Genomic DNA, 17,929 nt, shown 5'->3' with positions numbered 1-17,929 from the left:
AGGTTGACAGTTTCATCCTTTCTAAACAAGACATGGATGAATGGATTCATATGGACAGATTCTTTCTTATTAATATTTGTTCATTCTATGGAGAGTATAGAAAGGAACACCACATGAGTTTTAGACTTTCTATAGAAAAAGAGGCATAAGGCATAATAATTCTGTATTTATGCTAGAGAATCTAAGGAATGGAATAACATCATGACAATCTTAGTGTTGGAGGGTATTATATACATATTATGCACAATATCATCAGCTATTACAACAGTATTTGAAAACATCGGTCCTATGAAAGCCCTAAATTAAAGTTTCATTAAGCACACAAATTGACTGAAAGGGACACTGTTCAAAATGTATTGGATTGATTAGTTTCTGTGTCATAAAAGCGCTCTATCGAATAATTAAATTAAAAAAAAAACCTGAAGAAATCCACTACGAGTACAATATTCTCATTTGTGTGACACAGAAAGCTAACCAATAGAGCTGTTGGTCACAATCCTAAACCAGAGGTGGTGGTGATGGCTATTAATAGTAAGTATGGATCCTGATGTAGCTCCGAATTGTAGTGGAATGCCCAGGACTGCATGCAGCGCAGTTGGATGGTGTCAGGCACCGCACTGTTGGCGCCACAGCTCTCTCACACTTACTTTCTCATAATACTTGATTTCATATTCCGTGATGACTCCATTGGGATGCTCCGGCTCCTGCCAGGAAAGCTGCACACTCCGCTGCAGTACTCGCTCCTTCATGACTCCACTCACTTGCGAGGGAGCTGTTTGGACAAGATGTGTCAATAAACAATGAGAGAATTCACCGGGTGCCTCAAATCATATGTCACAACTGATCAGTCCCATGCCGTGCCAGTTTCATTAAGGTAAAAGAAAGCACCTTTTCATAGCTCACAATTCAAAAGCTAATGAATATTCAAACAGGACCTTATTACTGTTCATAAACCTTAATAGAAATTTAAATGAAAGTGCAAACAGCAGAAGATAGCATTGTTCAAGTTGCTGGAAAACGAAAATCATGGGGCCGAGGATGACAATTAAGCAAATGAATGCTAATTAAGGCTAGAAAATATGATTTCAGATTAATCTCCAGTGATAAACCGAGTCCAAATATTTATTTTACACAAAACAAAAATACACGTTTCAAACGAAATAAAAAAAATCAGAATACTGTAGAGAAATAAAAGTTCATGAAGCAGCGTCTTCACTTAAAGGGTACACACTTTAAAATGTTTTTATGTTTCATTTGTGTATGCGGATGTACATATATATTCCAGTCTGAATGAACAGCAACTAACTTTGGTGAGAAGTTTTACACTTCATTAGGTGAACATGCTACAGTATGTGCAAATTCTCCCATGTCAAGCTGGGCATGGGATGCCGTCGGCTTTACACCCTGACATACGTAATGCACCTCTGTAACCCTGACTCGTGAGCCTCTATGGAGGCAGTTCAAAGCTAAAGTGTTGCTTTCTCTCCCTTTGCTGATAATAGTATGCGCTGAGTTCCTTCGTTCTAATTAGAGGCATATCCTCTTTCTGGTAGCCAAGGCTTTGGAATTCAGTAAGCTAATTTGCTCTGTCCAATTTGCTCCGTGATGATTTACTACTCGTCCCCTCTGCCTAAGTGAGTAGCTGCGCCGACTTGGCTGATTTTCAGTGGGGTCATTATGTTTCATGGATCATGCTCTATCTCATTCTGTAAAATATTTTCAAGGCTGTTAATTTAATTTTCAGATGTCCGAAATTGTTAATAATCCTGCTGACAGAAAAGCAATTATACGGGACCAAAGCCATTTAAGCAAATTTCTGATGTTTATCCCTGTGGCTTTTTGTTTCTTCTACTTCATAATACTTTCTTGCATCAATGTCTGGAAAACACATTTTGCACATATTCTATCATATTCTATGTTTTGCGGTTTTGAAGGAAGGGCAAGGAAGATTCATGACTGCCATTTTTGCCCACATTAATAAAAAAAATAACTAGGCAGATTAAGTGGAATGTCTTTTGCTTGAAGAAAATTCAGGTGAGGCTTTCTGTAGACTGTATTTACAGGTAAATGCATATCTGGTACATTTGCAGTGAAACAAATTTGCAATGAGAAACCCATTTTCAACAACATTTATCCCTTTGCAGTAGTTATGAAAACCTATCTCTACACTGAGGGAGACCAGGCTTAGAGCAGCTCACAAAGTGAGATGTGTGAGTGGCCTCCATGGCCTCAGGAAGCGTAAACACCAACCAACAAGAAGGTCCTGCTGCATTTGGCGTTTCAAAAGTCTCATTTGCTCTGAAACCTAGAACACAGCCCAGGTGGAAATACTGCAAAGAGCTGCACATGCTCACCCACACACTGCTGTGTGATCACTGCATATAATTTAGTTGGGCTACGTGAAATCAAGTTGGGAAGGAATGGGTGATGTTGTTTAACACATTTAAGACTACCGTCTACTTTCAAATAGCATGCATCACACACTGTAGTTTTCAGTGACTGCTTAAACTCTTCTTAGTTGCCTTCTCAAAACTGAAAGACACAGGAAGCCTTGGATTCTCAGTGCTCTGGAGAAAATGCGGGCTATAAATACACCTTGCTTAGTTACTGCCACGTGGAGCAAGCTCTACTGTAAAAGAAGACTTGAGTTTTGAAAGTTACACTAAAATTACACTCGCTATTTGAAACTGTAAAAGAACTTTTACAGATATAATTATGATAATTGAGGATATGGGAGAAAGGGTGCCAAAAACCCTTTGAAATGTGTAATATTTTGAAATTCACCCTATTGCACTAATGGTTCACCATGCCACAACAGATGTCTCTGCTTTTGCACAGGAAACCACGCCCACAAGGGGACACACTGATCTTTTCGTACACCTATTTGACTTTAAAACCTCTGCTGACAGTATATTCAGGCACGTGCTTTCAGAGGGCATAGACAGAAGTGTTAGCAACTGACACTTGAGAATAGTGAGTCATGCAAAAGAAAACCCTTCAAATACAAGGTTTTGGTTCAGAAAAACTGATAATATTTTCCCCAAGTTCTACTATTTTAGGTATAGAAGACAGGCGCCACCAAAGTATACCATCTATAAACACAGATAACTCTGAACTAGTCAGATTCTAAGAAGGTCAGTTTACAAAGTAATTGATATAAGAGAGTCATAGGTGAGCTGATGCTAAAACACAATGCACCGTGTGGTTACCTTGTCATATCTAATCTACTTTCTGAAACACAGTATATCTACTCACGTCAAATGCTCAGTTAATTATAACCCATGGTTCATTTCTGAAAATGAAATCTAAAATGAAATTACATAACATTTAACAACCAATTGCATGGTATGACACTAATTTATAATGTCCATACTTATTAAAATGAAATCAATATATAATTCAATTGGAACTGATGTGAAACTAATAAGCAGTAAGCAATAATGTGAACTTGGAAATATTTGTTAGGAAGTATTAATATGGCAAAGCTATCTAACAATCTTTAGCAGAGTTTGTATGGAATGATTCACGGATACATTTCCCACCTCCATGTATGGAAATATTCAAATTTGACGCTTTGAACTAGGGAGAGGGATGCAATTTTCTTGGTTTTCAAAAATTCTTCTGAAGCATAAGGAGAGATATAAAATACACCATGCAATACCAAGCCATGTAGTAGACTGTTACCTGTATTTGGAATCTATACTAAATGATAATTAACATATGACCTGAGGAAATCAAGGCACAATTTCCATAGATAAATAGTAAATCTCAATAGCACGATAACAAAGTTGGTGATTTTTATGAATCCAGAAATTCAAAGTAAAATAAAGCAAAAAAGTATGTTTTGATTTGGTAAGATCAAGTTTTAGATTTATAATCTCTAACCAGGATGGATTACTGACATATAAAGCTAAACCAAGAGTTACTTTGTACAGTTTGATATCTATACAGCCAAATATCATCTTTTATCTTAACTTCTGATTCAATTTCAAAGTCACATTTAGATTACAGAACAAGGCCTTCATTTTTGTCTTGCAAAAATGTTAAGCATGCCTATTTGTATGTGTGTGTATGTGCATGTATGAAGGCTTGCATGCACATGCATGGTTAGAGAAATTTTTCTCCATGTAGTAGAGAAAAAAATAACTTGAAAACACAGTAGGAGTTATGGTGACACCGCACGGGACACTGAAGCTGAAAGAAAAACTAGAGACTTTAATATGGAAAGATGGTCCAGCTAGGGTTGGTGATTTGTGTTGAGGTAACACAGTACAACAATAGTGGGAAACACAAGAAGATATGGCGGGGGACCCTGGCTGACAGCAGAGAGATGCATACTGCAGTCCTTTATGAAGCGCCAAAGAATTGAATGAGCATGGATTTTTTTTTCCCCCTAAAGCTTCCCAAATTACAAATCTATGAGCAGAAAATAAAAGGAAAGAAGGAAGGGAAAAGAAAAGGAGGCAGGCAGGCAGGCAAGCAGACAGGGAGGAAGGAGGCAGGCAGGCAGGCCGGCAGGCAGGCAGGCAGGCAGGCAGGCTAGCCCAGATCAGCTTATAGCCTGAGGAAACTGTGAGAAAAAAAAAATGGATTGCGCTGAATGAAGCTCTTTCAGAATTCTAACGCAACAAATATTGGTTATAAAACAAATGGCCTTAGGTTACTCATTTTAGGGAAATTTCTCATCACAGCAATAGTAAAGAAAGTTTGTGCACTTCCCCTTTTAATAACTATTGACAAGGGTAGTGATTGTATAGATCATGATGTGCCTGACAGACACTACCATGAAATGTACTATGGATAATTTTGAACTTAAGCCCCCAACACAACATTTTATAGGGAGGAATTCCACTGCACAATAGGAAGAAACTTTGTATGTGTGTGGAAGAACTTCAGTGAAACTCTTGCATTTTGTTTCTGTCTTGGATTTTTTTTAAAGTAATTTATTTATAGAGGTCATCGTTTTATCTAGACATATTTTCTAACTTAATGTCAAGGAACGGAGCAGACATTCATCAATACTTCTAGCAGGGCAATGAAGAAAGATCAATCAACAACTATGAAATGACCTATGGGCATGCATACATACTTGTTAATTCTTCTGGCATTAGTAAGTTTCCATTAGATGATTCAAACGGCGGAAGTGAAGGCTCTTTAGAACTCTGTGTACTATAATATTGTAGAATAACACAATAATTTTCTTTCACTAAACACTTTTGTCAGTATACATTGTAAATACAGAATGTAATTTTAAGCATCTTTTGAAGTGAAAGGTTCATGCGCCATTCTACCTTAGTATTTCATTATATTATATTTAGCTTTCTTCCTATTCCCTAACAGTATTTGCTCTCACATTCTAAAATAAACAAAAACACATATAATTTATTTCACTTACAGAGGACTAGTGCCTAAGTATAATGTTCCAACATTGTATTCTGTATATAGCAAATTGATTTCTGGGGCATGTAGGTGTATGTATACAATGCCAACACATGATCTTACTAAGCACTGAGCTTTAACGGCCTAGGAAGGGTTAATAGCATATTATATACAGCCACTAAAATATTTTAACTCAGAAAAAAGATTAAAGACAGTTGAGTTGGCAGCAATCAAGATCACAGTGTGTAATAGAGTCTGTGAATTATCTGGGTGGAGGGAAGGGTGCTTTTCGGCTAAAATAAACCTATGTCATTGTATAACAAGTAGCCGGGAAAAAAATCAGTATGAAATGAGGTGGTATTTTTCACAGGAACCATCACTACAACATGAAGGTCCATGGAAAAGTGAGCATGATGTTTACTCGACAAAGCCAGGGAGAATTGCGTCCTGGTTAGACACCTCCTCGAGTGCATGTAGAAGCTAAGCCAGCCGTTTCAGACCTGGTCAATGCCTGCTGCTCAGATTAATCAGAACTACACGTCTTTAAAGCAATAATTACAGAAATGATCTGCCAATATATCAATGAGAATCAAATTTTCTTCTCTAGAATCCCTAGGTAATTGCCAAGTATTGTGTAGATGTGGAATTAGTCTTACGTGTCTGACCTTTACAGCAAAACATCTCAGAAAAGTGGGTCAGGGTCAGTGTGGTGAGTTGTGGAGACTCCTGCTGGCAGAATTCCCAAAAGGAAGGACTATAAAAGCGTCAGCTGGTAAAAAGTTAATTTGTAATTCCTGGTCATTTTTAATCTTCAGAAAAAAAATCTCCTTGATTTAAATTTCTGAATATAGCAGGTAGCAATCAGGCAATTTTCTTTAGTTGAGACTTCCTCCTCACTGAGCCTTATTCCAAGAGGAACAAGGAAACAGCCTCCCAGGACAATGGCGGGAGGTTAAGTACCCCTATGAGAGGTGTTATCTAGCTTTTAAATCACTATTTAGAAGCCATTCTTTAAACGTGTCTAGCTGCTGTCAACCAACATTTGTTTGGCATTTAGTAGTGTAGAAAGGACTTTCTGATGATCTTTAGGAACTAGAAAAGTCTTTATTCATATGTTACACACATCATATGTTATAATTCTTAGGGTTTTCTTTTTTTTAAATATTTTTTATTAGTTATTTTCCTCAATTACATTTTCAATGCTATCCCAAAAGTCCCCCATACCCCGCCCCCCAGGGTTTTCATTTTGAATTATGTTTTGCATTTTATAACACTATAAGGTAGACAGATATTGTTATTTCTATTTTATTATGAATTAGTGGAGTAATATGGACACCATGAAGCTTATGAGAAAGAGGCAGCCTCCAGGTAAGAGTATGCTTTCTAGTCCTAGTTCTTTTTGCCCCTACCTGACTAATAATTCCAGGTACTTCATCTCCTGAGAGTAGGCAGTAGAAGCATAATTAGAGTTCCCATGTGTTCCAGAAGGTGCTGGAAACTTTATATTCTGGGGCGTCTTTAGAAAAAGTAGGTCAGTGGGGCATGCTTTTGAAGCAGCACCTAGTCCTGGTCTTTCTTTCTGTCTTTTGTTCTTTCTGTCTTTCTCTTCCTTCCCTTCCCTTCCCTTCCCTTCCCTTCCCTTCCCTTCCCTTCCCTTCCCTTCCCTTCCCTTCCCTTCCCTTCCCTTCCTTCCCTCCTTCCTTCCTTTCTTCCTTCCTTCCTTCCTTCCTTCCTTCCTTCCTTCCTTCCTTCCTTCCTTCCTTCCCTCCCTCCCTCTTTCTCTCCTTCCTTCCTTCCTTCTTTCCTTCCTTCCTCCCTCCCTCCCTCCCTCCCTCCCTCCCTCCCTCCCTCCCTTCCATCCTTCCTCCTCCCATCCCCCCTCCCAGCCTCCCCACCCTCTCTTTTGCTTCCTGTCTGCACTATTGTCAGAATCCTCAGCCACATGCTTCATCCACCTTAATTGTGTGCCTCTCCACAAGCACAGAATCAACAGAGATGACCATGATGAGGGCAGAACACCCAAAACCATGAGCCAAAATACCCTTTTTCCTTTTAATTCGTTTATAATAGAGGTTTTGTCCACAGTGAGTAAGAAGCTAACAAGGGGATGTGGAAACACTGTGGGTATAAGCCATGCAAAAAATTAAAAATAAAAATAAATGCTTGTACAACCTGATGGTAGCTGAAGACGGTAGACCAAGTAGAGATTAAAAAATATCATCCCTTTTAAAATGGCAAGGGCATGCATACACCACATCACTTTAAAAGCACAAAAGTAAAAGGGAACCTTTCTGCCTGACATTTTGTGTTTCAAAGATATCTTTGTTAAAGTAAGCACTCTTTAGTCAACGTAAGCCAAAATATATGGAGTATTTAAAAAATCTGCAGGGTATCTTTTTAATGACTGTTTTGGAATCTTGATGTTTCTTTCTGCAACTCTTCAGGAGCTGAGTAATTTGTCATGTGCCGACCTGCAGTACCTTTTATCAGCTGTTGGCATTCATACACAAAGACGCCACGTTTATTGGCCTACATCCTCACTCATGAGCATGAGATACTCCTACCACAGTCAGTAATAGATTAAGATGAATAAAACTGCCCAGGTACCAGTTAGTTAATACAACTTTTCTAAGGAGAATGAATTTTTTTTTTTCTGTAATGTTTTAGAGTTCTCTAAGATAAGGCTCTATGATCGAGAGAGAAGATGAGCCAAGTGTCAAGATTCACTTAGAATTACTGTTGTAAAAGGAGACAAGGACTCAAGTCATTCTTATTCAAAGCATTCTAGAGCAGGTGCCCGGTAAGGCACAGTCTGACAACTCAAGGGCAGTTTCCACACTTTGCTGAGAAGGCGTGTGTCAGGTATATACTGGCCGTACCTTAACTCCCTCTTTTGTGTGTTGCTTAACTGATATATTTTTTTTTCTTAGCAAAATTTCTTAGTGAAAGCAGCATTTACTTTTCTATACAGCTTCCTTGAATGCTTTCCTTCTGAGAAAAGCTACTTATCTGTTCTATACTGACATTTCGAGTAGCAGTGTCTTTTCAAACAACTACAGTATTGGTCAAGTGCCCTTCACTGTTATATTAAAATGCCCCATAGCAAATCACTATTCACATTCCTATTGATTTTTGGATGCGAGTTCTATTCATTCAGAACTTCTGCACGTAATTTTTCCACAAGTGATTATAGTATAATAGTAGAGTATAGTGTAAAGAATTCTATGGACTACAGAGATGATGGATAATAAAGTCTGACCTCCTGCCTTCTAAGACATTAGTTGCATTTCTGTAACAGGGTCCCAAGTATCTTAGGTTGGTCTTAAACCTACTATGTAGCTGCGGATGACCTTGAACTCCCCATCCTCCAGTGCCTGCTTCCTGAATCCTGAGGTCACCTGTATGCAACACCATGTCGCACTCCATCAACTGAACTACATAGTATATACCCATCAAGGAAATCTCAACTCAAAACAAAAATCAAAGTAGGAATGCACACACATAGTTAGTCTGCAAAACACAGTGGAGACAATGTAAGCCCAGTGCCAGCAAATCTTTTGGCTACAGTATAGAGGCAAACAACAAAATATTCTGCTTTTAGCCTTCTAAGTTGTAACTTCCTGTTTTGGTAGTAGAATATGCATCCAAATTAGTTATCAAAGAGGTTGTGGCATTGTATGTATAATATCTAGAGATATTTATATATACAAGCTAATACGTAGGCAGTATCCAGCCAGGTTAAAGATTGGGCTCATGATTTTCAGGTCATCAGCCTTAAGTAACAACTACTTAGTACACCATTTCCCCCTACTCCAGCTAATATATAATAGTTGTTGCTAGGAACCACACATGTATTTACGTTTTATTGCCTCAATTCTTCTGATGTTTCTTGAATGTTGGTATAGAGTGCAGACAGAAGAGTGAGGTTACAAGTCAACCCTCTGGCTTTGCAATGGGTTCAGAGCTTCTTTGTTGGATGATCTTGAGCAATAAAATTAACCGCGCAGTGCTTGGGATTCTGAGATGTAAATAGAAATAGATACAAATAGATAGTAGTAGAACTGTATTAGAAATGTAGTAGTAGAAATTAATTGCTTTTAAATATGGAAAATCACTTCCTGCATGTAGCAAAAAATATTTATTTATTTTTGTATATTAAGATAAGTGATGTCTGGAACCCCTTTCAGAATAATTCTCTTCTAAAATCAGATACTCTAAATTCCTGCTCTGGCATGGGTGTCTTTCACATGCGTAGATGAATGCGCTGGCATGGAGATGCACAGCTGGGTTTGAGAATGATTCTTTTCAAGTGTGGTCGAGAACTTGCATTGTCATTTTCAGGTGTGAGTCCACCGCCTTTCATAACAAATACTGACCTTGTTAGGTATGCAAATAATACATTTATAGTTTTGTCAAGTAAATGACCTAGTTATCACTACGAGTAAGATAGAAGACTAAAGTCCAAATTTTAAGTCATTTCAAATGGATCCTTCGTAGTAAAAACAAAATAAAATTACTCTAGCGGGGGAAGATCATCAAGACACGCCCGGTTCAAAAAATGCCACACAATGCGTGGTATCACAAATAAAGACCCAGCGACTTCACTTTTCACTGCTGAGGAAACTCTTGAGGAATTTTCAGACCACTTCTTCTTTGATAAGCCCAACAGAAAAACCTGGTCCCATTTCTAACTTTCTGTGAGTCTAAAGCTATCCGTTGCCTTATTTCTAGAGTCAACTATTAAAGTTTGCCTTGCTTTAAAGACAGAATATTTACAGAATGGATTTTATCACTAAGTATATAAAGCCTTGGCTCTTACCCAAGCCCCTTCTAAAAATACAAATGGACCTTACACACACAAATGGACGTTACACTGATAACAACCTCTTACAGGCCAGAGTAACATTTTCAGTTGAGGATGCTGTCAGGTTTTATAAGGGATAGAACTGTATTATACACGGATAATAAAATATAACATTTCAGTATTGTTCACTTCCGCTTATCAGTTTATTACTTCCATCATTGTCACAGAATCATGTGATTTAAATTTCACATCCTAGTCCATGTTGATTAGTCCGTCAGGAGAAACTGAGACGGAAGAAAGGCGGGAACAGAACGAAGAGGCATTGGAACGAGCAAGGGGCTCAGAAGAGATACAGCCTCAGCGCTTTAATGTTAATTAGAAAGATGAGTTGAAAAGTCACCATCCCAATTGGTCCATTTGTTTATAGAAATATAAACATCCATGTGGCTTAAGGGATAGTCCTCAATACCAGCCTAGATTTAATACTTATTATGAAAACTGAGTGCAAAAGAAATAGTTTCCTACAGTCGGGTAAATGTGCCATGTATATGTTTGTACCTTATGTTTGTACCTTGTACTTTATAGCTATTGTGTCACAAGGCAAAAACTTCCACCAAGAACGCCATAGCTAAAAATTGCATTGGATTTCCTCCCACGTGTGATAGCACCAGGGGAGCATGGCATTAATTGTCTATGCAATATTTTAGTTTCAGAAGAGATTAAGACATATTATCTCAAGTGGCTGTTTAAACCCAGGAGCCACTTTTTTTTTTTTTTTTTTTTTTTTTTTTTTTTTTTTGTCCACTTGGAAAATACAGTTTGCAACAAATACCAGGTAGGGAAAGTTACTAATTTTGGATAGGCTTTGCTTCAGATATTAATTCATAAGTAATTTTTTTTATCTTGGACATCACCTCCCTAAAGAAAGACTCACTCAAGAAGCTGATTGCTTAACTGGCTGACAAACTACTCATTCTAGAGTACTGTTACACTATCATATGTGTACAAAAAGGATGAGGAAATCTAATGTATCTCAATACCTGCAGTAGTTATGCCAAACAAAGAATCAAAGAGGAAGACATAATGGATAAGAACTAATGATTACTGGTGCATACAGATTCACCAACACAGAAATTAGGATCGCATAGGCTACTTCTCTGTGCGCCCTCCTCACTGGCTCCTCCTCACTGGCTCCTCCTCTCTGGGCCCTTCTCTCAAAAGCTTCTCCCCACTATCCCCTCCTCATTAGATCCTCCCAACAGTCTGCCATCCCCAGCCAAAAACCTACCCAGATCAGCTTCTGCCTGTGGCTTGGCCTGCTCCATTATTTCTATTGTATAAGGAATGTTTTCTTTATTCAAAATGAGTTTTGGCCAGCAAAGAAGTACCACCATCTTAATAGCTAATGACTCTGGGGAGACTGGTAAGAATACTAGATTGCAGGCCTCGAGGGCCTAAGTTCAAATCCCCAGAAGCTTGAATTAAAATGCAGCTGTATTCACACAGGCCTGTAAAGGAGGTCACTGGAACTTGCTAGTGAAACCAGACTAGTTCTGGGCTCAGAGAAAGACCCTCTGTCAAAGGCACAAAGTGGAGAGCAAAAGAGCAGAACACCAAACACTCTCCTCTGCATGCTCTGGCATACATGCATGTGTATACTCCATATATGCTATACAAGCATGGCACATACTCTCACCCACAAAGAAACGTGGGCAAAATCAATGAGGAGACAAGTACTGAGAAGATAATACTTCTAGTCTCACCTTTTATTAGATAATCAGTAGTTGGCCCATTGGCTATGTATTTCTACCTCCTGTTTATGATGTGTTAACACATGACAATGAAGAACTGTAACACAGAAATGTGGCCTATGGAGTGGAACACATTTATTACCTGGTGTTCTCCCCCCCACCTCCCTCCCCCCCCCCCACCATATGACTTTCTCTAATGTAGAATTTGTTTGACTGTAAGAAAACAAAAATAGAGCTCCCAGGGACGAAATGACCAACTAAAGAGCACACATGGAGAGACCCATGACTCCAGCTGCATATGTAGCAGACAGATGTCAGACTTCAATGGGAGGAGAGGCTCTTGATCCTGTGAAAGCATGATGCACCAATGTAGGGGAATGTCATGACAGGGAAGCTGGAGTGTGTGCATTGGTGAGTAGGCTGTAGGTGGTATGGTTTGGGATAGGGGGTTTTTGGAGGGGAAACCAGGAAAGGGGATAACATTTGAAATGTAAATAAAGAAAATATTTAATTAAAAAAAAAAGAAACTGTAGTTTAAAGTTTGGATTTTCTCATAAAAATGCATTCTGCTGACAGTTGATATATTTGATAAAGAGGACACAAATATAACTCTTATAACCTTTCTCTTGCAGTTGCAATATGGCCGCTCCTAGCAGCCATCACACACACACGATCCTCACATAGAAAATGGTAAGGCAATGTGGAGTGCTTTGTAGTTATGACAGAAAAGCCTGTGTTTCCAGTACACTTGGATATCTGTTTATTGCTCATTTATTCATTCACTAGGATGGGCAATAAAGCTGAGTGTGTGACTCCAAAAATTCAGGAGAGGTGTAATTGAGAAAAGACTCTATAGCAAGAAGGAAGCTAGCACTGTCCAGCACTGCCTGGGAAGAGGGAAATGATGCCCTTTATCTGACAACCCCCTCCTGTATTCTTAGTCTCAAATTATGGTCCTACAGAACCAACAGAGTTGCCTAAGACTCGGGTAAAGCCTATGGGTTGTGGATGGTATACAACTAGGACTTGGTGGTCGTGGTGGGGAGATTGATAGTTTTAAACCCCACTAGAACTTCCTGTAGATAAGAAGAGACCCTTCCTTATTTTCCCATTTCAGTGTTAATTTTAGGTTAACCATCCTTTTTAGAGATCCTTTCCCTGAAACTGGCAGACTATTCATAAACTGGGACCAGGCTTTGGCAACATCTCTTTGTTTCCCGAGATGTGAGGCTGTATATGTTCATTACGTGCTCACTTCTACGATCTCACTTGCTGCAACAGCTGGCAGGGTCCTCATGATGAACAATGCCCTAGTATTTTAACTCCGGGGTTAGCAGAAAGCAACATGAGTATTTAGTCAATTCATATTATAGATCTGATCTTTATTTCCTTATTAGTAAAGAAATAAAAACACAACCTCACAATGGCACATTTTGACTACACAGTCCTGACACATCCCAATAACTGATGCTGCAAATATCTCCCTGCAGATGTTCGTCTAATCTGTTCCGTGACCAACACACTCAATTTCTTTTTCAAATGAGTACATATTCCATTTTGTCCAGTAATAAGTATTTTCCAGTGGTACCCCTCTCTGAAAAATTTTGTAATACTTATGAAAACATCTCTCATTTCTGTTTCAATGTGTCACAGATGGCAAACAAAGCAATAGTGTACTGTATTTTATTTAGAAACTGCTTATATCAATGAAAAATGAAAGTCATATATTCTGTGGTTGATACTTATTAAGAATTTATTTTGAATAGCCAGTGTTTTTAACTATATTTTAAAGTAAGTTCTTCTGAAATTAAGACATCTATCTCATATACACTTAGGTATGTAATTCATATATGTATGCATTATGTGATTCATATATGTTTACATTAACTATGTATGCATATATGCATTATATGACTTATGAATTATATATGTATGCATATATAACTATGATATACATACACATATACTTATATAATATGCATATATGTATATGTATACATGCATTTGTGTGTATATATATATATATATATATATATATATATATATATATATATATATAATCTCCAGTGGTAAAAGACAGTTAACATTAGGCACATAATCATATAGCTAAGATAAATACTTAACAAAACTTGACTTGTACATTATAATTCCACCACTAAAACGATACATAAGGAATGCTAACTTTGGTGCTAGGCTACTGATTTTTAAGAAATAATCACCAACGTGACTATTGATAACAACACACTACATAACTTAAAATGATAAAAGGATTATGAAACTGTTAAAATGAGTTGTTGAATATAGGGAATACATAAAACTACACAATGTATGGATTTATCAAAATATCACAATATACTTTAAATATGTTTCTACTAATGCATCAAATATTTTTGGAAACTACTAGGAATTACTGTTACTCTGCATCCCACTAGCCAGTTTGGGGAACTGTGTGATGCCTTATTCCTCACATAAAGACATAACAGAGAACCCAGTCACCAACACACACATAAACATACGGCTCCATACACATGAGCAACATATATAATGAATATCGAGTTGAATAATTGCATAAAATCCTGGAGTGGAAAGATCCAACTTTCAAGTCACTCTAGTGTGGCTGAAGGTGCTTTCTGCCTTCATAGGACTTGAAGGCATGAACAAAATGTTCAGGAATTGCACTCTCACTTACTAATTATAGCACCTTACCCCAATTGCTAGGAACCTCATGTCTTAGTACATAATATAGAAATGATAGAAGTGACAATAATGATTTTGAAAAATAAGCAAGGTTTGTCAATAACCTGAATAATTAGAGAAGGAAGAAAATGAAGTGTAAAACCAACTTAACAATACATAATAGAAATTCAACCCATTTCTGTTATTTTATCCCAATGTTAGCTAAAACTTTTTAAGGAGGCCAATTTCTATCCTGTTTGTTAATAGAAACTATGGTTAGAAATTTTATATTTATTTCTTCGGGTCATGCATGTGTGTGTATTTGGGCTCACCTGTGCCATGACATATGCTGAGAAGTCAGAGGATAACTCAGTGAATCAGTTTTCCCTTCCACTGGGTCCATTCCTTGAATCTTAGAATGAAGGAATTGGTTGCTAAGATCCCTACATCTGAATCATTTCACTATTTTTAGAACGTGATTTTTGTACAAGCTATCTAAACTTACACATCACTCATAAACACACATTTTCATGTAAGAATAATATTGACTACACAATGTATTGTATTGTAAATGCTGAACATTTATTATGGTCTGGTATTTTCAGATTACAGTGAATTTTCTTTCAAAGACTTGTTATGCTAAGTGATAGAAAATGTGACTCAAATCATTATTATAGTTCCTACACAATAACTTTTCTAAAGCTCAGCCCATTTTCTTTTTGTTACTTGGATGCATTAAAGTGCTTTAATTCAACTCTTAGGTTGCATTATTATATTACATATACCATATAATATATAATATGGATTACATATTTTATGGATACTATAGATTTATAATACACACACAACATATATATTAAGAACAAAGCTTGGCTAGCTCACATAGGCCGTTGAATGAGGAAGATCAGAATTTCAAGACAAGCTGACCTTGACTGCTGATCTCTGCATTATGCTGTTAATACCTAGTGTTTTATCATTCCGTAAGAATGTCCCACGCGTCATTACAGCATCTATACATCAGCTATTACATAACCACCCTATGAGGAAGTGGCTTACCTCTTAGCCAAAACCCTATAACATATCATAAACATAACCATGCTTCATGTATGCAGACATGAGCTAGCTCAACCAAGATTTCACTGAGCTGCCCATGCAGGGGAGGAAGAGTTGTGACGGAGGTGTGCAAGATAAATAATCCTCCTCCAACGCTCCTCTTCTAATGCTTTGCTCTCATTTTGAAGGAGATATAAATTTTCTATTCATGCTGATTGTTGGAAACAAAAGGGGTAAAGAAAATGCTATGCTTTCAAGTTAGATAGCTATAAATTATAAAAGTGACAATGATTTAGAAATGCAATGTTCACAGCAATTTAAAAATTGTTTTCATAATAAATTAAATATTTTAAAACAAAAAGGGCACACTTAAAGGGCTGAGTTGTTGATAAGCTGGGTATATGGGAAAGAGAGTGTAAAATGATGTGTAGCTAATGATTTGAAACCATAATTCAACTTTCTAATTTAGTTTGCAAAGTGCTCAATCTGTTATCACTTACATTTATACACTTATATTGTAGCCATCATACTTTGTGTGATAATTTAAAAACTGATTTTTTTTAGAATCATAAGATTACTAATATATTTTTTGAAATGATTTTGGTTGTTTAAAATTGAGTGCTTCAAAATTTACAATAAGCATTAGAAGAAGAAGATGTGAATTTAAGTACGTCTTGTAGGCAGGTGCAACCTGAAGGCTTTTCTGTCACGTATATGTTGTTAGTGCCTGTTCCCAAGATCATCTTTATGAAATCCTGCTTCTTTGAGATTTGAAAGAAAATATCATCGTTTTTATGTCTTTTAAAAACCAATCTGTCAACACTGGTATCAAACAACTTTGAACTGATGCTAAATTGTGTAACAAGTGACAATATCAACTCCCTAGACAGGCAAAATGCTGCTTCATGAATGCATTCTGTCAGGTCAGACACTAACCTGGTACTTAGAAATGAGCAGCAGCGTTCGGCTTCAACACACTAACAGAGCTCTTGTTTTCTTGGAACTAATATTTATATCCTTTGGAAAAATGGTGAATGTTAATTGTCATTACTGTGTTTTGTCTTCATTGTGATTCGGCTCCTTCTGAGGAGGAAATGGCTGGCCGCCTGCTTGTGGATGCAAACTCTGGCCCCTGGGTACTGCTGTTTGTAAATGACTCCCACGGGCAGCAAGACATCGTTTTCCCAGGTGGGCCACTCATTTACTTTCTGTTTTCTTTCTCCCACTATTCATCTATGTTGACAAGTGTCAATTATGGACAGCAGATTTATGGGATGGGAAAGATAAAGCCCAATTTACAAATCATTTTCCGTGCAAGCCGACAGGTGCAATGACAGAGCTGACTTGCCGTAATTGAATTTCTTGCTGCTATCTACTCAGTCACAGGACGATGTCAACTTCAAGGATGTCAGCTGAGGAGAGTCTTAATACTCTAAGATTTTGAAAGCAGAGATGAAAATATATAGCCAAGGTTCTAACGATGGACTCTGTGTCATGTTGGTGTGATATATCTGGGAAAACTAAAGTAGCTAAATTTGAATCTACTCATTATTCTTGCTAAGGATACGTGTTCTGAAGTAACAAATATTAATTCAAGTATAAGTTTTAACATTCGAAAACTGAAGAATATTTTTCCATAAAAAGTTCTATAAAAGTTATATAGCTATATATATATATATATTACATATAAAGATAAATATTAAAAAATTAACTGGGATTCACTTTTTGTTTCAGGCTGGTCTTGGACTCTTGTAATCCGATCAAGTGTTATATGCATATATCACCATATCTAACTAATAATTCCTATTTTTTTCCATTTTTTATTAGGTATTTAGCTCATTTACATTTCCAATGCTATACCAAAAGTCCCCCATACCCACCCACCCCCACTCCCCTACCCACCCACTCCCCCTTTTTGGCCCTGGCGTTCCCCTGTACTGGGGCATATAAAGTTTGCAAGTCCAATGGGCCTCTCTTTCCAGTGATGGCCGACTAGGCCATCTTTTGATACATATGCAGCTAGAGTCAAGAGCTCTGGGGTACTGGTTAGTTCATAATGTTGTTCCTATTATTATATTATTATAAAATAATTCCTATTTTTTGAAGAAAAACTAATTGTATATTTTTAAAAGTGAATTTTCCAAAGTACAGAGATTTTAATGAAAATATCACATTTGTATGAATTTGTATCAGCAGTGTTTCATTTCAAATATATTACATATAGTTATAAACATATAATGTATTTCAGTGCAATAAACTGTGATTA

At 37.2% G+C, this 17,929-nt stretch overlaps 1 protein-coding gene across 7 annotated transcripts in view; it reads right to left on the bottom strand.

Annotated features, from left to right (window-relative positions):
- The window catches only part of Epha7 (Eph receptor A7), a 154,438-nt gene that overhangs the window by 31,028 nt on the left and 105,481 nt on the right, over positions 1-17,929 (bottom strand). For all 7 annotated transcript variants that reach the window (XM_006537607.4, XM_006537606.4, XM_017319954.2 and 4 more), the window contains exon 6: positions 648-772. In XM_006537607.4, the coding sequence (XP_006537670.1) occupies positions 648-772 (125 nt within the window). The remainder of the gene's footprint in view (positions 1-647; positions 773-17,929) is intronic.

This window comes from Mus musculus, chromosome 4 (genome assembly GCF_000001635.26).
Source record: "Mus musculus strain C57BL/6J chromosome 4, GRCm38.p6 C57BL/6J".
Taxonomy (NCBI): domain Eukaryota; kingdom Metazoa; phylum Chordata; class Mammalia; order Rodentia; family Muridae; genus Mus; species Mus musculus.
This window is presented reverse-complemented; position numbering and strand designations above follow the sequence as displayed.